Source organism: Grampus griseus, assembly GCF_964374135.1.
Source record: "Grampus griseus genome assembly, chromosome: 17".
Taxonomy (NCBI): domain Eukaryota; kingdom Metazoa; phylum Chordata; class Mammalia; order Artiodactyla; family Delphinidae; genus Grampus; species Grampus griseus.
Window position 1 is genome coordinate 52,443,513 of NC_139011.1, and position 25,563 is coordinate 52,469,075.

Here is a 25,563-nt window from a genome sequence, read left to right on the forward strand (position 1 = left end):
TAGAAACTACTTTATAAACTTGTTTCACAAGTTGATCTCTGTGCTGTACTGTTTTATAATATGTATTCTTCCATTTTAGATACAGACAGAAGCTGCTCAGTTGCTTACAGGTTTCAGTGACAAGAACTGAGAATTTTTCAGTGAAATATCTAAGAAGCAGTGCCTTTTCATCCAATTATAAAGATAATAAATACATTAACCATACTGTTCTATGGCTGTTTTCTCAGTTCTTTTAATGTCAGGACCATTTAACAAATTAAATATACAAAATTCTAGACTTCTTCACAAATAACAAGGCAAAAGAAATAATTGCTATAAGAGTGGTAGAGAGATATCCATGGCTTAGAGGCTGAGATTATTGTGCACCTGAGACACCAGCAATACAAAGGGTATGAATTGGATCACATCAGGATGGGAGATCAAGAAAAGAAAGCTCGGGCTTCCCTGGTGGCGCAGTGGTTGGGAGTCCGCCTGCTGATGCAGGGAACATGGGTTCGTGCCCCGGTCTGGGAAGATCCCACATGCCGCGGAGCGGCTGGGCTCGTGAGCCATGGCCAATGAGCCTGCGCGTCCGCAGCCTGTGCTCTGCAACGGGAGAGGCCACAACAGTGAGAGGTCTGCGTACCACAAAAAAAAAAAAAAGAAGAAAAGAAAGCTCTGTGGAAGAGGTGACATAGGGGAGTGCATTTTCTAGCTGGATTGATTCAAAGCTGAGATCTTGCAGAGAAGGTACAGTGAATGTTAGGAGGTTAGGATGATGAGAGTTCTTGGTATAAAGTAGTTAAATGATATATCTTGGAGCCAACCTGCATAAGGAAATAAGTCATGAGAGGACTGAAAATGGAGTGGTTTCTTTTTTAAAATGTGAGGTAGTCTTACAAGTGGTTTGATTTTATCACTAGGCGAGCTCAAATTCTATTCCCTAATGGGGGTGAAAGGATCACAGAACTCAAGGGGGAAATGGAAATTAAGATGTTTTAAATAGGCAGGACAGTGACACTGGGGATGCCACCACTACAAAAATCTTGTTTTGTAAAAAGTAGTATCTTGAATGCCACCTATAGAAATCTGAGAGTGTATGTGTAGGTGGATTTTTCTCAAAGGGAAAACACAGGTAATGTTGTGGGTATGTGCTGTTTCAGTTTATCATGTATATTTTCAAACAGAAGGGAAAACTGAAAATATTGGACTCTTATAAACCCATCTCTGGTTCAGCAACTGCTAATCTTTTGCTATATTTTACTTATGTGTGATATTCTTATTTATATATATTTCTAAACTTTTAAAGTTAATAGCAGACATATTTCATCCCTAAATACTTCAGCATTCATCGTCTCAGAATAAGGACATCCTTCTAAATAAATACAAATCCATATCACAACTAGAATGTTAACAGTAATTCTTTATCATCATCTAATATCCAACCATATTCAAATATCCTCAAATGTCCCAAAATGTCTTACACTTTTAAAAACCAAGATTCAAAGATCATAGATTGCATTTAATTTTCTGCCTTAGTTTTTTTAAAGCTAGAACAGTAACCCCATCTTTTTTTTTCTCACAGCATTGACTTTTTGAAGGGGCCAGTCCAATTGTCTTATAGATTGTCCCTCATTCCAGAATGGCCTTACTGACAGCACTTAAGGAAACACTGTTCCGGGCTTCCCTGGTGGCGCAGTGGTCGAGAATGCAGGGGACGCGGGTTCACGCCCTGGTCTGGGAAGATCCCACGTGCTGCGGAGCGGCTGGGCCCATGAGCCACGGCCGCTGAGCCTGCACGTCTGGAGCCTGTGCTCTGCAACGGGAGAGGCCGCAGCAGAGAGGCCCGCATACCACAAAAAAAAAAAAAAAAGTGTTCCATCTTATTTTCAGGGACTCAAGTTAATTATATGTATATTAGATCTTTGCCTTTTGTATTTATCACTTCTCTAATTTTTCTTTTACCTCTCAGTTTCATTTTCTTGGCTTCTTTCATTTCTATCTTCCATGTCCCTTATTTTTTTTATGTTTTCTTCCTTAGATACTGTTTGTCTTCACTTCTGAGATGTTTTTGTCTTTTTCTTCAATTTTTTTTTCCTGATTGACTTCAGTTAACAGGCATTTCACATCCTCATGTTGTTTGTCCAGTTTTGAATTTCTAATTTGGATTTTTTCGTGTCTGCAGTTATTTATTTATATTTAATTCATACTAGTATATTGTGCTTAAGAATTTTACTGTTTTCTCTGTGTTGAGCATTTTCATCTGAAATTTCCTCATTTTCAGTTTTCACTTTATTTAGAGTGACTTTGAATGTTATTTTTTGGAGGTGTGACTTTTTGTGTGTGCTGAGTTACCAGCAACACCAGGTTATCAAATGGGGGAGGTAAGGGGTTTGGATTAGTTCAGTAATAAATATCCTGTACTACACAGTTTTTGTAAAATAAGGTATCTATCTTTCAGTAGTAAAGCCTTTTATGGAGGGGAGGCTCTGTCTTTGATATTATATAGGGCTTTAAAAAAATTTTTTTGCTTTGAAATATAGATTCGTAAGAAGTTGTCAAAAAATAGTACACAGAGAGGTCCTGTGTATCCGTCCCTCAGTTTGCCTCAGTGGTAATGTAACTATGGTACAATATCAAAACCAGGAAACTGTACAGTCCACAGACCTTATTCAGATTTTACCACTTTTAAGTGATCTCACTTGTGTGTGTGTTCTGTGCAGTTTTGTCACGTGTAAATTTTTGTAACTGCCACAATCAAGATACAGAACTGTTCCATCACAAAAATTCTTAGTGCTATGCCTTTATAGTCAAACCCATTCCCTGCCATCATCTCTAAGTCTGACCACTTATCTGTTCTCTATAATTTTGTTATTTCAAGAACATTATATAAATGGATCATACAGAATGTGACCTTTTGGGATTGAATTTTTTCATTCAGCATAACTCCTTTTTGAGAAGCATCTAAATTCAGTCAGTAGTTCCTTTTTATTGTTGATTATATTTCATTGTATGGGTATACCAGTTTATTTAACTATCCACCTTAGGCCATTTAAGCTGTTTCCAGTCTGGCTGCTATGAACTTAAGGCTGATATAACTATATCAACAAATTTTAATCTCTGTGGGATAAACATCCAGAAGTGTGGTTGCTGGGTCTTTTATAGAGCTGCTATCTTTTTTCTCTCTTTACAATGCAATAGCTGCCTTCTCCAAAACGTGGTACTTTCCCAAGATTCTGATTATGTGTGCTTCCTCAACCTCTTTCTTTTGAGTTCCCAGGAGTCTGATTTACCAGTTCTCACACTGGTTCTTCGCATTTCTCCACTCAGGGTGGGATCTACTACTTCCGGGAATGAACCCTGAGACCCCATTATATTCTCCTTCCTGTGCAGTCCCTACTTGACTTGGTTCTTGAGTGTTCCAGAGCTGACTGCTAGTTTGAGATGCCTTTTTCTCCACATACATGTAAACAGAAGTTTGTAGTTTTCTGTCTTTTAAACATACTACAGACATGGGCTGTGGGTGATTATAACTGCCTCTTATGCATCTGTTTCCTTTTAAGAATGAGAGAAGAAATCTGATTTGGAATGTGGCTGTTATCCTACTATAATCTGAAAGCTCTCAATTAACTCCTTGTTACCAGAAATTTTCCTATCTGAGTGTTTAATCATAGACTGTGGAACAGCTGTGGACTTTGTAAAAATGACTTCTCTCAGACTCACTTTTTAAAATAATTACAAGGAGCAAACAAAACAACAAAAAAACAATAACCTAATGGAATTGTGAGGATTAAAGAACATGTATTTACCATGAGTATCGGTAAATATTTAAAAATGCTATTATCATCTGATTGTGTTCTCCTTGGTCAAGACTGGGGAGAGAAAATTTGGAATTTAGGAGATGCCTCTTTTGTTCCAATTTCAGTATACGTGCTGCCAAAATGAGGCCCTTTTGGACTTTTACTCTTTGTTGATTGGGGGGTGGTTTCCCCTTTTATTTTTTTGTTGTATTCATGTGGTGTTCACTATACAACCTGTTTGGACTGTACCTGGGCATTACTGGGAAGAAAAAATAGGAGGGGTTGATTACTTTGGCAAGGGCCATGAAGTTTATTTAACGAATGTCCTGTTTTGGCCCATTGCACTGCCCTGTATGTTTCTCTGTCTTGTGACTGAAGAGTATACACTAGGTACAAAGGAACCTCATTAAGGTAAAGGCTCCTCTGATGAGGTCTGGGCTTTTCCCTTGAGAGACAGACCAAATCCCCAGTAGACTTCAAGTTTGGCTTTTAAGTTCAGTGGACTTATAAAAGAACCTTTATTGTCTCATCTGCCTATTTCAACCGGAGATGATTTCTGTTCGACTTCTGTAATGCCCACTAGAGGATCTTAGGTTCAGCCAAATATTAAGACTCAAAAAGCCCACAGTAGGCTTCATCTGGCCCCAATTTACTCAGAAGGACAGAAACCATAGCTCACCCAGCAGGTCAATGTCAGGCCTCCTTACATTCAAAAGATGACCTTACAGCAGCAGTCTGTGTAGCAGCATATCCATGCAGCTCCCAGGAGTATCATCTCCCCAGGTGACAGCGCAGGAATCTCAAAGAGAAATACAGTTACAAGTTTCCACATTCTGGGAAGTCCACAGCTATGGTTTCGTATTAAGTGCCTGGAGTTTTCCCAGTCCAGATGCAACACACCAGTCGGGCCATTTTAAACAGAAGCAGCATTGCCTGACATTGTTGGCCCATACCACCCTATCTAGTTTTGAGAACTGGAAAAGCTAGGTGGCTGACCTAAGGCTGGAGGGCAAAGAGTTTTGTTAACCCTTTTGACTTTAACTGCCCTGGAAGTACTAAAAACAAAAACACCACTTGTAGCTTCTTTTCCTGTAAGACAAACAACTAATCTGATTGCTGAAACTGTGTTGTGCCTGTGACCCACTGACTGGGCTGTTTGGTGGTGGTGGTGGTGGGTAGTGGCACTGAAATGAAATGACAGTATAAACCTGTTTCTGAGCCTCCCTCGTTTGCTGATTTCCTCATGAAGTGTCTGTGTTCGGGCACAGTGAGCCCTGCACTTCTAATTTCTCTGCCTGGCCCAGCACAGGACAGGGATGGGAAGGGGGGGAAAAAACAAGTCTCAGGTTTCTCTCACTGACACTGAGTAGGTATATCAAGACAATAAATCCTGCCTATAGGTCTGGATTTCTACAATTAATATGAAAGATAGAAGGACCTGATAAGTTCTCCAAACCAGCCTTCTCCAGAAAGCTGGTTTGGTCTCTCCGTAGGCTCTGTGTAGCCTCATCTGTTGTATGGTAATTTCTTACCTTAAGTGAGAAGGGGGATGGGCACCCTGAAAGCTTCCTGTCTTCATTCCAATGTGCTACATGATGTTCTCTCATGCCTCTACTGAATGACAGTAACTTCTGTCAGCAAACTTCATCAGCTGTGGTACTTTCATGGTATAATTTAAGCAGCCCTTTTGAAGACTAGTCACCCTCTATTGCATAGTCTGTTCTGTACATTAGTTTTCTTGTTTTTTGTTTGTTTTTTATTCATTAGGCATGAAAATAACTAGAACATTAATAGTGAGGATTTGGGAAAAGAGTCTATTCAAGCGAGGGGATCACGGACTTTATTTCATCTTTACTGTGGATTCTGAATAAAAATGCAGAAGACCATCTAAATTAATATGTAGAAAAATAAAGTTTTGGCAAAACAAAAACTACTGTTTAGGGAAGTTAAATTGTATACTAGTATCTTCTGTATGTACTTAGTAGTGAAATATGTTACAGGTAGCATTCTAAGACGTCAGTTCCATGGTTGTAAAAAAAAAATTTTAAGTTAATGAAATTTACAGTACATACTGAAATAATGCTACAAGTGGAAATTTAAATTTTTATATTAATAGGGAAGCCCAGCTTGCTAAAGCAGCATTAATATTCACATCAGATTTTAACTTGTTATACATTTTTGTAGTTCAGTAAATGTCCTTGATAATGAAAAACAGAAAGTGTTATTGGAACAAAAATAGTAATCTATGTAGAAAGGAGGGGGGAGACCAAAATATTTTTTATAAGCTTATTCAGATACATGGAATTTTCATGAATTTAAGAGGAATGAAGATATGCAAACAGTAACAGAAAATCAGTAGACTTGAGTTTTCAAATGCTTATGTAAGTCTTCAATCCATCTGGTTTTATGAAACCAAAACTTGGAACACAAACAAAAGCAGAAAAGTTCACATTACCTTTTTATATGTTCCTAAGTATCAAATCGCATCAATTTATTATGAATTTAAAGAACATCACATATTTTAAAACTAAAGTACAGAAGTGCCTGATTCTTTTTAATTCCACAAATACCTAGCATCCCAAAGTAACATGTAAACAAACCTCTATGCTACTCAGTGAATTCTCTCCAATTTCTAGAATAAACTAAATGGTAGTAGATCTAGTATATGACTTTCATGTAAGTTACGGTTTCATTCATGACTCTGACTATATTAGAGATGTAGCAAAGAGGGAAAATTTTCAACTACTGTATTTATTTAAAACAAACTGACAGGTTCAAGCACCCATCTTAAGAAAAGCCAGCAGCATTTTTTAACATATTCAAAGTAAGATTTTGGCCTAAGCCCTTAATACCTTCCTGAACAGCCATGCAACAAAACACCCTCAAGAGGTGTTACAAAGGGAAAAAAAACATGGAGTAATTTGTACTTCTTCCCCTGGATAACAGAAACAAGGTAAAGCAAATCCAGATTATTTTTGAATGAACGGCTGTCATGTTTAATACACTCTGAGCTCTATAAAACTAGAGCCACTATCATATATGCTTATATAGATATATACTTATTTTTAATAAAGTCTCTTCCTTGCTTCAACTTCAAAATTTAAGGATGATTTTTTTCCTAGTCAGTCACTTCAAGGGAACAATAAATAAAGTAGAAAAGGATGAACTGTTTTGCATATTTCTGTGGAAGAACGGAAAACATTTATACTTTGAGGGGTTCAGAAAATTCACTGTACAGAATGAACAGCTTATATACACTATCTGTGCAACTTTTCTTGGCTGGGGTATTTAAATGCAAGAGCTCCTCCAAGACAAGAAGCCACATTCATTCTTGTCCAAATCCCTCTGTCTCTTCTATTGCAAAAAGAAGTTTTTCCTTTAGTTGTTCATAACTCTTATATGGTGGTAGATCCAAGCGATTAAAACTGAACAAAAACAAAAACAAAATCAGATGTGTTTTCAATAAAACAAACTCTGAAAAGACTTCTAATACAATATTTTTTTAAAGCACATTTGAAAAACTAACTGGAAGAATGTAAAAATTTTGCCAGAAGTATTCTAACACACAATTTACTACTTTATTATTTATTATTATTTACTAATTTATTACTTAACATATAATATTAAATATACAAATTTTCTTACAGCAGTCAATTCAAATTTAAGACCTAGTCACAAAAATATTTTAACGTTTCCCAGAGAAAGCTGGAATTAAAAATAATAATTGTAGCAATATGGATAAAACCGCTGGAATTTTTTTTAAAGAAGCACTAATTTTTCTCTTTTCTATACTATTATTGTTACATTGTGTCATGAGTCCCCCTAACTTCTCTTGGGTTAAAGAGTCCATTTCTTTCACTCACCCACCAATTCATTCATCAGTTATTTATTGAGAATCTTTAATATATCAGGTATTTTTCCAGGAGCTGGTGATACAATGATGGAAAAGTAAAGTGCTTGTCCTCACTGAACTTACATTCTAGGGTGGAGACAGTCAATAACCAAATATATATTTTTGTCTTTTCAAATAATCTCATCATATGTATAACCGTTTCTAAAATAATATGCTTACAGTCTTGCTAGACTCAAAGGATTCCCTGCTGGGATTAACTGATGAAATGTAGAAAATATTGAAAATGCTTAAAACATCAATGTATTGTTTTACAATTTACAAAGGTGTGAAATAACATTTAATTTTTTTAAGATACAGCACTGAGTAGCTGGGTTAAGATTCAGGAGTTTTGGATTTTGGTCCCCACTATTAGTGTCTAGTGAAATAGCTCTGAGAAGTCAAAACCTTTCTGTACTTTCATTTTCTCATGTGGAAGGTTTCTATAGATTATCCAGTTCCCTTCTACTACTCCTACCAGTTATCTGCCCTTATAAGAGTCAGGAAACCTGTAAATCAAGAAAGAGCCTTTTGAAACAAGGCAGCCAATTAAAATGGTATTCTTCTCAGACCATGTTATTCTGTTTGAAAAGTTGTTAATTTAACAGTAACAGTTAAGAGGACTATATATCTTCCCATTGTGTGCCCCCTCCCCACCCCCACCTTTAAACTATGCCTCAAGGTACAGTCTGATTCTGAGCTGAGGTCAGGAAAAAATTTTTCAATAGAGCCCTATACTAACCAGTCACCTGCCTCTGTCAAACTGTCATTCTATTTACTAAATATCCCCCATCTTTTCCCTCCTGATCATTTCTATTGCTACTATATTCTCCTATATATACTTCCCCATCATCTTTTATCTAGACCATCAGTATTTCCTGCCTACTGATCTTGCATCCTTTTTTTTTTTTAACTTCTTCACAACCTATATAGCCTTATATCATTGCCAGGGGTACTTTCTTAAAAAGACATGATGGTTTAAAAAACCTCTGCTGCTTCTAATGACTAAGGATGGGGAAGTGGGCAAGGAAGCCTATGCTGTTTGGTATAGCCCCTATCAACTTATTTAATGTTCTCCAAGCATACCACACACTTTTCTGTTCTATGACCATGCTCTTATGGCTCTCCTATGTTCTGGAATACCCTTTTCTGCCTATAAAAATATTATTAAGAATCAGTCCAAATGCTACAACTTCCTCCAAGAATTATCCTTGAACATGTTATACAGACTTAATAATTCCCCTCTCCATAAGCTTTTTTTTTTTTTTTCAGAAGGACGAAGTAAAAATTTTATTTTTCACATGTGAGGACCTAGCAAATGCTGTAAATTCTTGGATTTGGTGAAAATTAAAACATTATACACAAACTATGGTCATGTTTATCCATGTATATAATATGGAAGGTGAATATATGTAGAGAGTTGGCATTTGTAATACATAAGCTTTTTTTACTTCTGTTTTAGCATTTACTTTACTCTGTATTATGACTGTTTTTTTTCCATTAGATTCCAAAACCCACAAGGGCAGAGTCATCTCTACTCTCCTAACACAGATCCATTCTGTATACAGTAGACATTTCGTAAATGTTGAGTTGAACCACATAAGAAAATGTATTACTTTAAAACATCCAAAACAGGGTTCTGTTTTAAGACATCAGCCATTATGTTTTGTGCTGGCTTACAAAAGGACAAAGACATACTAAAATCTATTCATCTTTTATTGAGTACTTACTATGTGAATATCAGAATACTATTTTAAGTTTTATTTTAGCTTTTGTTCTAGTTTCAGCTTTGAGTAAAGTTTGCTACTTCTATTTTCTTATATATAAAAAGGGAAGACATCAATACTTTTCTCATGGACTCTAAGGGAACAGTACTCTATTGGCTTGCTATACACTGTATATAGCCTGCAGCACCCCTGCCCTGAAAGCTGCCACCTCACTAAGCAAAGCACTGGGGATGAAAGCAGTAGGACCCAATCTGAGAATAATCAGGAATACTTCCACCATAGATTATGGCACTGCTTACCTCAGTCACTACCGAAGACTCAAGTCTTTCTGGGTCATCTATTTTCATCTAAATTCTCATCCCAATACTGATCAACCATATTTCCCCTGATCTGAATTAAATCCCCACCTGTGTCAGACCTTTCCAATCCATTCTTTTGGACTTATATTTTATGATTTGCAGGCTTCTATAGTCTTAACAACTCCTCTCTTGCCTTAACTGAAATCCAGCTAGTCTGAAATATTCTATTTCCTCTGCAGCCAGTAAACAAACTTTCCTCCTCTGAGGCAAACACAGTCTGGCTATGCAGCCGCCTTTCTGCACTTTTTGCTATCACCTGCTGACCATGTTCCTTCACTCAGTGAAATCTCTGGCACCTTCTTCATAGTCCTCTCATTCACATGGGTGACATGCAATGCCACAGCCTCTCAATTCTTGCCCTTCCTCAGTGACCTGTTCCTCTACTTCAGTATCATACCTTGAACCTTGTCATCACCAGTAAAGGAAGTTACTAATTAAAACACTCTATTCTCTGATTATCTGTCTTTCCCAACTTATTTCAATTAAAATGCCAACCTTTCTCACCATCCTATCTTGTCCTCAGACTCTTCCTATCTTCACTTTTTACTTAAGCCACAGCCCATCATTATAATTACTTTAGAGGTCATGGTCCATCATTATAATCACTACCTTGCAAATATTTTAAAACCCTCTCTCTCCTTTTTGAACTTACTGAAACTCAAACCCTGAATGAATACAACCTTCTACTTTCTCATTCCTTGTACCTTAACAGTTGAAAATTACTGCAGGGAAAATCTGACAACTTAGGTAGATTATTGTCACTTTAGATGAACTAGTAGATCCAAGTGGACAATCTAATGTTATCCAGCATTCTCAGCCATATTTCTACTCTATGACAGCTCTCCTTTCTTTCTCCTCAAGTCTTTCCTTTCTTCACTGTTAGCCAGTGACCTCAACCTTATACTCTGAGAAAACAAACCAACGGTGGATTAAACTCTGTTCTTTCACAAAATCTAAAATCTATCTATAGTTTACATCCAACTTTCCTTCCTCTTCTGTTACAACAGAGGAAATGTTCTTGTTTTTATAAAAGGCGAATTCCTTAACTCACACTCAAGATCCCAATTCTTTTCATCTTTCTTAAAGAATTTTCTTCTTTGGTTATATGAACTCTCTGTCCCTGCCTCAACAATCTCTCCTCTATTGGATTCACCAATTTAATCTAACCTGGTGTTCTCAAATGTTCTTGGTCACAGGATCCCTTTTCACATCTAAAAATACTGAGAAACCCAAAGAGCTTTTGTTTATGTGAATTATAGCTGTTGATATTTACCATATTATAAGTTAAAGCAAATTTTAAAAGTAATTTACTTTGAAATAAAAGTAAAATTTTTATGAAAAAAACTTTTCAAAAAAGTAGTGAAAAGAGTGACCTTGTTTCATATTTTTGCAAATCATTTTAATATCTGGCTATTTTAATAGAAGACATCTGGATTCTGATACCTATGTGAGCATTTATTCTGTGGGACTATATTGTTTTAGATTAAGCATATGAAAACTGTCCCCATACAGACATGCAGTTAGAAAACAGAGATGTACTCAAGTCATTTTTTTCAGATAATTGTGGATATTATTCTTTGATAGCATACTAAATTTGACGAGGTTATGCCTAATATGGGTTTTGAAACCATATCAAATAACTTTTTGTACTCTGTTATATGAAATCCATTGGTTTATTTTACACTTTGAATGCATGTTTTACCCATGCATCAGTTTGTAACATCATGCATCGGTCATTTGGAAATACTGGTTCACCAAGTTATAAAGAATTTTCAAATATTAAAAAAAGTCTTGGGAAGCTGTCAAGCTCAAGGTGGTACATACAAGTTTTGCAAAATTCTGATTTTTGCATGAAACCTCAATTTTATCATCACCAACAAATGCTGTTAGTGGTTTTCCTTAAGGTGACAAGTTTTACTTCATTAATTTTCAAGGAAAAAAGTCTGAATAAACAGTTTGTCTTTCATGTTTTCAAGTAGAAAAAGTGTTCCAAAAAGAAAGCAAGCTGTTCAGCTTACAACTCAACAACTGCCTAAGAGCTTCCCCTCAAGACAGCCACCAAAGTGCTTTATGCAGACTTCCCATTTTGTCATACAGAATGTTAAAAAAGCTACATACATACTTCAAGCAACAAGATTTAATGAAGTTAATAGCTTTTAATACTTCATAAAGAACAACAAAAAGCCTGGCTTTTTTTTTGCTTTAAACTTCAAATGTGTGGTGTTGAAAAATGCAGAGATAGCAGTTTTGTGCCACTGCCTTGACTTGTGCTAAGTCAACAGCAGTTGACCCACCATTACTTTGGTACCACAAGTGCAAATGTCAAAACAATAAAAAGGCAAAAATGACTTAGTGTGAAAATAGTTTTGATCTCCTGAAAGAACCACGTACATTTAAGCCATCACCATCTTTTGCCTGGATGACTATAAGAGTTCTATAACTAATCTCCCCGCACTCACTCATCCAATTCCCTCTCTCCTCTGTTGCCAGACTGATTTTTCTTGGATCTCATTATCTGCTATTTAAAACTCTTCAAAGCCTTCTAATTGTTCTTAGAAACAAATTCCTTATAATAGCTGATAAGGCTCTACATAATTTAGCCCCTGCCTACATTTCCAAATTCTTTTATCCCCTCCCCTGATTCATTAAGTTCCATTCACACCAAGGCATCTTTTATTTCCTTGAAAAACGACCCTGTACAAAGAGTGCACTTCCCCTGTTTCTTCCCACAGCATGCTATTTATCAAACTCAACTTAAACATCACAGTTTCCAAGAAACCTCCTTGACCACCCAATCCAAAGGAGGTTCCCCTCTAGTTGTTCTCTTGGTTTCCTTTGAAGGCTCCTAGCATTTGCAAAGAGTTGTTTACCTGTGTGTCTTTTGTGTCCCCATCCCCAATGAAGCGCAAACTTCATAAAAGGCAGAGAGCACTTCAATCTCATTCTGTACATAGTGGGTATGCTAAATATTTGTTGAATCAATGGATACATTTCTCAAGTATTTATATTAACCAATCATTCTAATGTGTTTAGTTATAGAATACTATGTTAATCAACCTGTTCTCAAAATTGAAATTCTGACTACTTTAATGAATAAGAAATTATACTGGGTCTTACATTAAAAAAAAAAGACTCTGGCTTTCACCTTCCTATTTAAGATTCTTGAACTTACCATGTGTGGCTTCTTGGTAACCAGGTATCTTTGCCGACTTTTTCAATGCAAAATTTTTGAGGCCCATTACTTCCTAAATCAGGAAAATAAGACAAAATTTATCTGGTCCTTTACACTTTTTGGTAACTAGTCAAATAATAGAACATGTCACATAGTCAACCTGAATGATACAGAAGAAACTACAATGTAAGTTACTTCTGCCTAGAGAAACTTCTTATTGCTGCAAAGATCCAGCAATAAGAATTACAAAGTGGAAAGATAAGTATTTCTATAGCATCTTGCTCCCTTCACAAAGCAATGGCCAACCAGGCTTTGTGAGCAGACTTTCATTTTTGTGTTACAAGTGTATTCGATATTAACCATTAATTTGTCTTTCTTCTGGTAGATGCCCTACATAAAGCACAGAAGAAGAATCCTTAGGTTCAAGTCTGTTTTATGTCTAAACGCCATTATTATCCCAAAATTATCTACAGAGAAACTGCATTTACCCATGAGCTCAGCAAATCCTCCTAGAGGTAAACGGCAGGTTCCAGTGACAAACTGCAGTAGTCGCATTCTTACTTCATTGTCTGTCTCTTTCACAAACTGTGTAACAAAATCAAATTTACTTTAATATAAAATAAATACTAGATTATCTTCAATAGTGAAAATAGTAGAGCCTTAAATTATTCTTAAATTTCGTCTGGAAACTTAAGAATTTAACTTGAAGGAGAAGAAATTTAACACAAACTAGTTTTAAAATATATGTGGTAAGTGGCTGCAGCATTCATCATTTATTCAGGCTGGGCACTATGCTCGGTACACTTATCAATCTTACTTCAGTTAATCCTCACAATCACACCATAGGTTGGCCGCTATTGTTATTATTATATCCATCTTACAGAGAGGAAATGGAGGCCTAGAAAGGTGGTCATTTGTCCACGGTCAGACCACTGACCAGGGCAGATGTTGTGGCTGGGCTACACTATTACAGCTGTCACCTGTTGAGGGCTCCTGCCATGTGCTGTGCCATATGCTTTTTGTGTATTTGGCCCTTACGACAATATTATGAGATAGTTACTATCATTAGCATCTGCAGTATACATATAAGAAAATGGAGGCCCGGAGAGGTGAAATAATTTGTCCTTCTCAAACTGCTAATAAGTAGCAGAACTAAGATTTGAACTCAGGTCTGGCTGAGCTCTAAACCACTGTTATCCTGACCCGAGCCACCTACCCTTCTCCGCTGTAAGCTACCAAAGATGAACAAATACTTCCCAACTGCCACTTTCAATAGTTTGTGGTATTTTCTTCCACTAAACATCATTTTCCCAACTCTCTTCTTCATATTTGAAAACCTAAAGTATGCATTCTTCTAAAAATATATCTAGTTCACAGACTATCTCTTTTCAAAGTGGACATAAATGGGTAATGTGAAATACTGATCTGAATTGGTCTGAGTATCTTACAACCGAAGGCAAGGAACTTAGGGAACAGTCTGAGAGTAGAAATGTATCTTAAAAACAGGGACTAAACTTTAGCTAACAATAGGACAAAGCGTTGTGCTAATTATGACCAAAAATGTTTCTGCACAGAATTGTGCTGAGGCAACATATTTCATCAAGACAAAGAAATACAGCTTATTACCAGGTCTGGCATAAACCTCACCACTGTCCCCGAAACAAACCCAATTCAGAAAACACAACTATTCATTTGGATTTACATAACTCAAGGCTTAAGCTCCTCGAGTATATAAATACAAAGTCCAAAGGGAAAGTCAGGGAACAAAAGGAGTAAGAAGCTGGTAATGAGCCTAAAAGGGAAGATTACAGATACCTGCACAAATTCTGTATGTGATGCAATTCTGATGTTTTAGGCTTGAAAATAGAGTTATTCTTACCTTTTTGTTTATTTCTTTATTTTTTTTTACAATAGATAATACATGCACATAGTGTGGAACTCAAAGGCAGCAGAAGGGCACAGCAGGAAGAGCAGCCCACACATGCACCTCTGCCTCAATGTCAGCTCTCTGCAACTGCTGCTCGCGTGCCCTCTACCTTTACAGATGCTGTATTCATACACTAGCAGACACTCTGTCTATACAGAATATATATTCTCCTTTTAACCAAATAATATACACACCTTTTTTCCCTTAATATTGTACTGAAAAATATTATCCTCCAATATTTTTGTTAATTTGCATTAAGAAAAAGAATGATGACAAGGTACAGAATTACATAATGGATATATTACAATTTATTTACTCAGTTCCCCCTGACGGACATTTAGGTGTCTCAGGTCTTCACTAGTGTACCAATAATGTAGCAATAAATACTCTGGTATGAGCCATTTTGCATATGTGAAGTGTATCCATAGGATAAATTTCTAGAAGTGTCCACACTTCTTTAAAGTATGGAGCAATAAACATACGACATATCCTTATGGAAAGATGCAACCTTTGGAAAATCTTTCTATAGTAACAGAAAAACCCAGGCTTTTCACCTGAAAGTGAAACAGTTAAGCACAAGTACACCAGATGTTCAGTTACTAAGCTGCTCAAATGAGTCTCAATTAGTAAATTTATGTGGATAATATCCCTGGCCTAGAGATTTTAAATTTCAAACAACACACAAACACAAAAGAAAGGAGAGGGAAAGAGAGAGAAAGAGTGTGAGAGAGAGAGAGAGAGAGAGAAAGGAGAGAGAGGAAAGAAAAGTCATTCCTGGACATTATCCTCTAGATTGTTCTAACTCCCTGGCATATTATCACCTTTAGAGGAATTAAGTATCTGCGTTGACTTTCTCATTAAAAACATACTTCCTCATTTACTTCTAGAATTAAGTGGAATTTATAGAATACTTTCATACTACTAGAAAAAAATGTTATACCTACAACTATTACCATTAAGCTATTAATTAAAGAAGATAGTCATTTATTCTTTCATTTAGGAAAAAAGCAATGGAAAATCCTTTAACAAGTATTCACACTATGCACTTCCGACTTAAAATTCAAAGACTAAATACCATGTCTAAAAGCAGTCTCAACTTTAAAAGTGAACTGTTTTCAAACCCCCAGTTCATTAGAAAACATTTTCTTTGAGTACTCTGATTCAAAAAGATAAAAGCAAATACCTGCCAAAACCAGATGATCTGCTTGCTGTTTCTGGTATAATGTCGATACACCGTGTTTCTCTGCCAATCTGCTAAGTCAACCTCCTGCATGCCACACAACATGACCTGGGAAAGGAGCACAGTATCAGGTCACAGTAAAGATTTAGTGAAGACAGTAACCATATGACTGAAATCTGCTAATGCCCAGCTATGCACATGCATAATTATGTAAACAGCTATGTGTACATCAAATAAAGGTCACAGTAAGCAAATCCAACAAAATCTGTGGCAATTTAACATGCAGAATTCTATGGCACTTTATCTTACCCATGTTTACTGAACTTAAACTGAAAACATTTAAAGTAACTATTCATCAAGAAAAACATCAGCTGTGTGCCAGAACAATCTCTTTTACTATAAATATATCCCAAATTAGACACACAAATTACAAATAAATTTCTAGTTCTTCTTTTTTTTAAATCTATGCTACCTTATCTATTTAAAATTTAAAATATACTAACCTCTTGTTATTCATCTATCCAGGCTTTGGGAATAAAATATTCTACATACGTGACCTTTTCAAATTAACTCCAGTTTATTATATATGGGATGAAAACTATTTTTGGCATAATAAGATAAAAAAGTATAATACTTTATTTCTCATAAGTTAACTATGATCTATAATTTACATACAATAAAATGTGCATATTTTAAGTACAGAGTTAGATGCTTTGACAGATGTATACACCGGTGTAACCACTACCATAATCAATAGGTAGAATATTTCCATCGTGTCCCTTGTCGCAGTTAAAACCACCATCCTTATCTTTGGCTCTAGGTGATCAACGATTTCACCATAGACTAGATTTTTGAGAATATGAGACAATACTACACATATCCCCTCTCTTTTCTGTTTTCTTTTCCCGCTTAGCACAATGTTTATGAGATTCATCCACGTTGTTGTGGGTACCAGTACTTCTTTCATATTGCTGAGTGGTATTTCATTATATAAATATACAACAATTTATTTATCCTCTCCCTTGTTGATGGGACATTTAGGTTACTTCAAATTTTTGATTTTGATGAATAAAGTTGTGACAAACACTTATGGAAAAGTCTTTGTGTGAAAATATACTTCATTTCCACATGAATAAACACCTACTAGTGGAACTGCTAGGGCATAAGGCTGATGTATATTTAACACTGTACGAAACTACCAACAGTATCCCAAGGTGGTAATTCATTTAGTTTGAATTTGCAATTCCCCAATGATTACTGCGCATCGAATGTTTACGTGCCATCAGTATAGCTTCTTGGGCTTCCCTGGTGGTGCAGTGGTTAAGAATCCACCTGCCAATGCAAGGGACATGGGTTCAAGCTCTGGTCTGGGAAGATCCCATGTGCCACGGAGCAACTAAACCCATGCACCACAGCTACTGAGCCTGCACTCGAGAGCCTGCGAGCCACAACTACTGAAGCCTGCGTGCCTAGAGCCCGTGCTCCACAACAAGAGAAACCACTGCAATAAGAAGCCTGCGCACCGCAATGAAGACAGCCCCTGCTCGCTGCAACTAGAGAAAGCCCGCACGCAGCAACGAAGACCCAACACAGCCAAAAATAAATAAAATAAATTTATTTAAAAAAGAAAAAAAAGTACATAGCTTCTTTTTGTAAAGTGAGTCTTTACTTACTTTTAAAAAATTGTCTTTTTACTGAGTTACAAGTTTTTAATATATTCTGGATACAAGACCTTTGTCTCAAGAGTTTCTCTCAGTGTGTAGGTTGCCTTTTCATTTACTTAACAGCATCTTTTGAAAGGAAGTTTTTAGTTTTGATGAAGTCCAACATCCTTTGTGGGTGTGTGTGGTCTACTGCTTTACTGTGTTCTTCCTAAGACACTTCTGTCCACACTAAGATTTTTCTATGTTTTCTTTTTCGCTTTCATATTTATGTTTATGATTTATTTTAAATTAATCTTTGTTTATGAGCTGAAGTAGGGGTTAAGATTAATTTTCTTCCGTATGAATATCAAGTTGATCCAGCATCACTTGTTTAAAAGACTTCCCCTTTCTCCATCAAACTATATTGCTTCTGATGAAAGCCAATCGACAATATACATATGGGTCTACTTCTGGACTCTCAAAGTGTTCCACTGATCTCTTTGTCTATCCTTGCACAAATAGCACACTATCTTAATTACTGTGGCTTTATAATAAGTCTTGAAATCTGGTAGTTAACATCCTACAAGCTTGTCCTTTTTCAAAATTGTTTTGGTTAATCTAGACACTTTGCATTTCCTTGTAATTTTAGAACTAGCCTGTCAATTTCTATAGAAAATTCTGCTGGGATACTGACTGGGATTGTGTTGAATATACAGCTCAATTTAGAGAAAATTGACATATTTACAATATTGAGTCTTCCAATACATAACATGGTATATCTCTCCACTTACTAAAATCTTCTTTAATTTTTCTGAGCAATGTTTTAAGTTTTTAGTGTAGAGTTCCTACAGGCCTTTGGCTAAATTTGCTCATTTTTTTTATGCTTTAGTAAATGAAACTTTGAAATTTCAATTTCTAAATGTTTGCTGCTAGCATATAGAAGACATACAATTGATTTTTAAAATCACTGACCTTGTACCCTACAGTCTTGCTAAATTCACTATTATTTCTAGTAGTTTTTTGGTAGGTCCCTTAGGATTTTTCTAAGTCGACAATCATGTTATCATCTGTGAATAAAGGCAGTTTTACTTCTTTTCAATCTTTTTGCTTCTACTTTTGCCTTACTGCATTGGCTCAGGAATCTGGTACAATGTAGAACAAAAGTGGTGAGAGTGGACAACTTTGCCTTGTTCCCAATCTCAATGAGAAATATTCAAGGTATCACCGTTAAGAATGATGTTAGGGTTTATCTTTTTTGTTGATGCCCTTTATCAAACTGAGGAAGTTGCCTTCTATTCCTAGTGTGATGAGAGTTTTTTTTTTTTTTTTACAAAGAATGACTTTTATCTTCTTAAAGTTAAAACAGATTTTAACCTATAAAAAGGGGCATGGCATGATTATGAATAACCATTATTTTGGATAATGGTGTGAATATCCCTTATTGTGGTATTATTCATGGTTAAGAGAGACAATGAATGGGAGTGAAAGAAAGAACAAGAGGAGAAAAGTCAAGGCAAAGCAAAACAAAACAACACGAATGTCCATTTTCTCACAGCTCTGTACTATGAGCTAAAGGTAAATCAGTAATCAATAAGGGCTTTAGTCTCCTTCTCTGTGTAAGGAAATTATCTTATGGCCAAACTATTTCACAAGCCTCTATGTAAAGACTGGAAATGCTGCCAAGGGTGATATAAAGTATGCACCTATTAATATCCTTGTCGATTTACTGTTTCAGTTTCATCTCAACTCTAATGTCAGGCTCTTGCCGTAACATCCCTCCTTCACTGAGTGGGCCTCTAAAGCAGGAGTTCTTAATCGGGGGTATGGAATATTTTAGGTATATGCATTTTGAGTATACAAAGTTTTAAAATTTTCTTCAGATTCTTAATGAAGTCGGTGACTTAAAATGATTAATACTACTCTAAAAAGTATCTTCCATTCTACTAATGCATTTCTGCTAATTTGTGTAAGCAAGCTATTAAGAGATGTTAACCAGGTTTACAGAGTCTACATGTAATTCAGGCTCAGAGTCCTGATTTTCATATACTTGCCATGTCAGAGTTTCTAGAAGGCTAATTCCTACGTAGGGATATTACTGTATAAAATTTAAAATGCTAATTTTTCATATGCACATTTGATTACACGAACAAACCAAGTTTCTTAATAGAGGACCAAAGATGGCTGCCCCCCAAAGAAGGTGGGGGGAAATGCAAGCACCTTCCTAACGCCCTGCCTGTGTTCTAATCTAATGTGGAGAAGACTTGGAGAATTCACAATAACTAATCATTAGGGAAATACAAATCAAAACCACAGTGAGCTATCACCTCACATCCATTAGAATGGCTATTATTAAAAACAAAAACAGAAAATAACAAGTATAGGCAAAGATGTGGAAAAGTTGGAAGCCTCACATACTTTTGGTGGGAATGTAAAATGGTGCTGCCGCTATGGAAAACAGTGTGGCAGTTCCTCAAAAAGTTAACTAGAGAATTACCATATGATCCAGCAATCCCACTCCTGGGTATATATCCAAAAGAACTGAAAGCAGGGTCTCAAAGTGATATTTGTACACCCATGTTCATAGCAGCATTATTCACGATAGCCAAAAGGTGGAAGCAACCCAAAGATCCATTGACTGATGAATGGATAAACAAAATGTGGTATATACATACAACGGAATATTACTCAGTCTTAAAAACGACAGAAATTCTTACATATGCTACCATATGGATGAACCATGAGGACATTATGGTAACTGAAATAAGCCTGCCACAATAAGACAAATACTGTATGATTTCACTTATATGAGGTAATGAGAGTTAGTCAAACTCAGAAACAGAAAGTAAAATGGTAGCTGCCTGGGGCTAGGGAGGAAGAGGAAATGGGGAGTTGTTTAATAGGTATAGAGTTTCAGATTTGCAAAATGAAAAAGTTCTGGAGATTGGCTGCACAATACTGTGAATATACGTAACATTACTGAACTGTACACTTAAAAACGTTCAAGATGGTAAATTTTATGTTATGTGTATTTTATCACCAAAACAAAAAAAAAAGGAAAGAAAAGAAAAGAAAGAAAAAAAGCATTTCTGATACATTGTACTTCTAACAATTCTGAAGTACAGTTAAGACCACTAAGAACTCATGACTTAGAAATCTAATCTCTGAGGTAACTCACTACTAAACCAGGAGTTCCCCAAATTATTAATAAGGTTGCACTCACTCTTTAGGAGCCCTAACAGTTGGCACTGATCGATGATTCTGTGCTCATGACATCAGCACATTTTGGAGAACTTAAGACCTTTACCCAACGCTGGGATTTTAGTACCCCCTGAACATTTGGATGAATGAGAGAGGATTGAAGATTGTGCCACATGATTTTAAAACTTGTGGACATTCTTTTGTAAAAGTGTGTAACAACAGTCCCTCCTCCCATTAACATTCCCTATAATAGCATAATAAAAGATCCTAACCTCCAATTCTTTTTCATCAAAGTACTGCAGCCACTGAAGGGGAACAACCTCATTAAATCCATCCAGGAAAGCTTTGGTCTGTTCTTGTACTCCTCGAGAAAAACGCCACTCTGTCATTAAACTGAAAATAAAGATGGTATTTAAAAATAGGTAATTAGTATGTGAGGTAAAAGGCTAAAAACACAGAGTACATCTTAACCATCATTAAAAAGGAAAGTGAAGAAAATCAGTATGCTGTATGAATCGTATAGAATTCAAGAGAACACAGTTTCACAACAGAAGTCGTGGTGAGCACTATTAAGAGTCAGTTAAAAAGGGAAAGTGAGATGGAATAGGAAATGAGCATTAGAGTGCTTAGGCAGGCGTGGCTCCAGGCTTGGTTTTGCTACTATCGAACAGAGCACCTCTGTCTCCTCATCTAGAAATGAAGAGGCTGCCAATGTTCTCTGATTTTTTATCGGAACAAAGGTAGGATGCATACAGCAGGTGACAGTGGGAAAGTGAAGGTCATCACACATACTCTTATTTCAAGAACACTGGTACTGTTGAGAAGAACTTAAATGTACGTCAGAGGCAAGGGAACTGGGTTTTTTGTTGTTTTTTTTTTTACTACATTTGATTTTTGAGCGGTGTCAGAGCATGTTTATAAATTGAGAGGAAGACTGAGTAGAGAGAAAAATGATTAAAAAGGATAAGTGAAAGAGGGAATGAATGTGGAACATCTTCCCAGAGGCACAAACAAGGGATAAAGGTAAGGGTATAGATAGTTCTAACATGCTCTAGTACTCATAGAAATTAAGGTCAATCAGGTAATCACCTTACCCAATATATTCATCTTTATTCTCCTCCGTCACCAGGATATTGGAACCTCCCAACTTCAGGTCATGTGAAGTAACTTTTCCCAAAATCTCCATGTCAACAGAAAAGTACATTTCTAAGCCACATTCTTCAATGTTGTTGTCTCTGGGTGATATAAATATATACAACCACTAATTAACAAAATATGTAAAACTAATTTCAAGAAAATACCTTATTGAAAGATAAATCTTCAAACCTTATCCAGATAAGGGAGTTATAAAATTCAGTATCAATAGATTCCAAATCCTTAATAGTCAGTTTTTTACTTAGCATACGCTTGTAGAAGGGTAAAGAGAAACCAGTATCAATGAACTTTCCATGAAAAAGTGCCTGCCAAGAAAAACAAAAAATGTTATTTAAAAAATTACAGAGTAAAAATTTTCTTATTCAGAGCACAATGATAACAGAGAAATCATGAGGCTTTACAGGCAAAGAAAGTAATAAGTAATCAGCATAAATCATGAAAACTAAAATATTATATAAAATGCTAAGTATGAAAAACAAATTTACAGAGTTAAAACAGCATCTCTTTAACTGAGGTCAAACACTTAGCTTACCATGTCCTATCAAAAACTGTAAAAGAGGATGATAATGGAGCTTTATCAAACCCCCACGCTTTCTAATATGTTTCACGAATTACATTAACCCCACTGGATGGAGAAATGAAGGCATCTCAGGGCCACCGTACATGCACCTGGAAAGACCCCACCCCCGCTTTCTTATCTCACAGTTGCCTAAGAGATCTTCAAGACTAACCCCGTGGTGCCTTCACTCCTATTCACAAGAGTCAACGCAGGAAGTCCCAGACCTGCAGTACCTTGTCTCTCACCACGATCTGCCCGTCCACTTTGATATCTGATTCCATGTCTCTCATCTCCCCAAACTCTCAAAACAACCTACTGTGTTTTGCCCTCTGAAGCTCATGATCCATCATATTAGCAAAATCCCCCACATCCTCCACTCATTCTTTGAAGATCCTTTAGCATCTTGTTGTAACACAAATCTGGCATTTTTCTGAGGACCCTGCTTCCTTTCAAATCTTCTCAGAGGGATGGCTGTTTCTCTCCTATCCTCCCTCATGTCACCAGGCCCAGGAGTGGGGTGTGTGTTGCTTCTCATTACTAATGTCACCTCCCTAACCTGCCCCAGCTTTCAATTTCAAGCCCATGCCACCCCACTGCCTTCGTGGCTCACCACCCCCAACCTCCTTGCCGCCGTCATCCTTAGGTCTCCGGGTTTCTCCCCTTTACTCCTTCAATGCTGTGTTTTTTGACATGACCACCATCATTCTGAAGATTTCAACATCTACACTGATGATTCTTTTACTACCCTGGAGTTATAGTCCTTTCCATGATCTTAGTGTCTAACTTAGCTAAACATTCTCAACACCATACCCTAGACACTGTGATTAGCGCTAGCTGCAATCCTGCATAAACTCAGTTCCAAACACCTAATTTTCCAGCTCACTGCCCTTAGTAATAACACCAGCAACGTTTGACTCCACTGGGATCTAAACAAATCAGGGAACCTGTTACCTTATCACTCTCTCTCTCTCAGCCCCCTTGTGAAGTTCTCTCTCCCCTTACTCAGTTTAGAGTCCACCTTCAATCATCAAAATTCCTCCCTTGTACCTTCAAATCCTGTCTCCCTGGTATAAAAATACATCAATACCTTTGTATTTCTGGCAAAATCCAAAGCCTAGCTAAATACAACTGTCCACCCACTCCACGCCTATGCCTGGGCAGTGGAACATGCCAGAAGTGTATATGCAACCATGCTGCCTGGTTCATGACCAACGCCCTCAGGTGGGAGCCCACTGCATTCACAGTCTCCCACTCTCCCAGATGACTACTTCATTCCTCAAGTACCTCCTCACTCTGAGCTAATGATCTTGCTTTCTATTTCACTGAGGAAACAGAGCCATTGTAAGAGAACTTTTGTGTGTTCCACCACATCTGCTCACTGATAGCGTCTGAATCTATGTACTCTTATTACAGAGAAGCTCTCTATTGCTTCTCTGTGCAACTAAACACATCTCCTCCTTGCTCTCCTATTCAAGGTCATTGCTCCCATATTCCCTATCTCGCTGACATCCTCAAATTCTTTCTTCTCTTATCATCAACAGAGAAGATGTTTCATCCTCCTCCTATTCTTGGTTCCTTACGTACTTCTGGTTACTGCCCAACTTCTCTATAGTCCTTTATAGCAAGCTTCTTTAAAAAGATCTGCTTATATTTGTTGTCTCCACTTCTCCTTGCATTCTCTCTTCCTTTCACTCCCTCCAATCGTTCCTCTCCACTGCCCCTGAGTATCATTCACCTGGCCAAGTCAAAGGGTTACTTCTCAGACCTCAACTTGCTCAGCCTACCAGCATCGGACACAGTTGACCACTTCTTCCTTCTGGAAACACACTTCCTTCTTCCTCTGTCTTCTGGAAACCGTTATTTGATTCTCCTATCTCCTCCTCTGCCTCAGCTCTTTTGCTGGTTCCTTCTTATCTCCCCAGTTTACATGTCCTTAAACGTCTTCTCTGTCCACACTTACTCTTTAAATGGTCACACGCCTTACCTTGATATCCCCTCATGGCCAGCCTTGTATATCCAACTACCTATTCTACATCTCCACTTGAGTGTCTGCAGGCATCTTAAACAAACCGAATTCCAATTCTGGACTCCCTCCACCCCCCACATTTCCTCTGGCCACAACCCTGCTGTCCTGAGAAACGGCAACTGCAACCAGACAGCTTGGTGCCGTACTTGACTCTCCCTCACACCCTGCATCTAAATGGTCAGGAGACCCTGCTGGCTCTACCTGCAGAATATATCCAGAATCCAAAGCACGCCTCACTACCTCCACTGCTACACCATTCAAGTCCAAGCCACTACTGCCGCTCACCTGGGTTGCTGCAAGTGGTCTTCCTGCTCCTCCTCTTGCATTCCTCTGCCCTCAACTACAGTCTCTTTCTACACAGCAGGAAAGTCAGCTTAATAAAACCTAAGTCACATTATGTTACTTAGACTATGTCACTCCCTGCTCAAAATGCTTAAGGGAATTTCCCAAAGATTCCACACACTACCTCTCAACCTCATCTCCTACCACATTCTCTCTCAGATACTCTGCTCCAGCCATGACATTTTTCATTCACAAATGTACTTCCACCTAAGACCCATTTTTCTTGCTGTTCCCTATGCCTAGAATATTGTTCTCCAAAATATTTGCATGATTCAACCCCTTACTTTCTTCTTATTTCTGTTCATGTGTTACCCACCAGAGGCCTCCTCTAATCATATTAAATAAAAGAGCAACACTGCCTTTCCTTCAGTACCTACTTATTTATTCTTTGCCTCCCTCTAACAGAATTTAGATCCCTGAGAACAGGGACTGTGTCTTTTTTTCATGGTTTCATCCCTCTCATACTATGATACCACATAGTAGTAGGCACTCAAATATTTGCTAAGTGAATGAACAGACAATAAAGTGCAAATAAATAAATACAAACACTTCTCAAGAAGGCCATAGTCCCACAAGACCTTCTGCAAAGCTCTGAAAATTCCAAAAA

The 25,563-nt window shown here is 37.1% G+C and overlaps 2 protein-coding genes across 5 annotated transcripts in view; one reads left to right on the forward strand and one right to left on the reverse strand.

The window, feature by feature from the left end:
- The window catches only part of RMDN1 (regulator of microtubule dynamics 1), a 42,038-nt gene extending 36,564 nt beyond the window's left edge, over positions 1–5,474 (forward strand). Inside the window, exon 10 of one of the 3 annotated variants that reach the window (XM_082674623.1) lies at positions 1,565–5,474. In XM_082674623.1, the coding sequence (XP_082530749.1) occupies positions 1,565–1,570 (6 nt within the window). In that variant the 3' untranslated portion in view covers positions 1,571–5,474. The other 2 variants (XM_082674622.1, XM_082674621.1) reach the window with 2 other exon arrangements.
- Positions 5,475–5,610: 136 nt separating this feature from the next.
- The window catches only part of WWP1 (WW domain containing E3 ubiquitin protein ligase 1), a 115,198-nt gene continuing 95,245 nt past the window's right edge, over positions 5,611–25,563 (reverse strand). For both annotated transcript variants that reach the window (XM_082674618.1, XM_082674619.1), the window contains exons 19-25: positions 22,201–22,334; positions 21,969–22,109; positions 21,147–21,267; positions 16,037–16,141; positions 13,415–13,511; positions 12,927–12,999; positions 5,611–7,204 (exon numbers count right to left, since the gene is read on the reverse strand). In XM_082674618.1, coding sequence (XP_082530744.1) covers positions 7,105–7,204; positions 12,927–12,999; positions 13,415–13,511; positions 16,037–16,141; positions 21,147–21,267; positions 21,969–22,109; positions 22,201–22,334 — 771 coding nt within the window. In that variant the 3' untranslated portion in view covers positions 5,611–7,104. The remainder of the gene's footprint in view (positions 7,205–12,926; positions 13,000–13,414; positions 13,512–16,036; positions 16,142–21,146; positions 21,268–21,968; positions 22,110–22,200; positions 22,335–25,563) is intronic.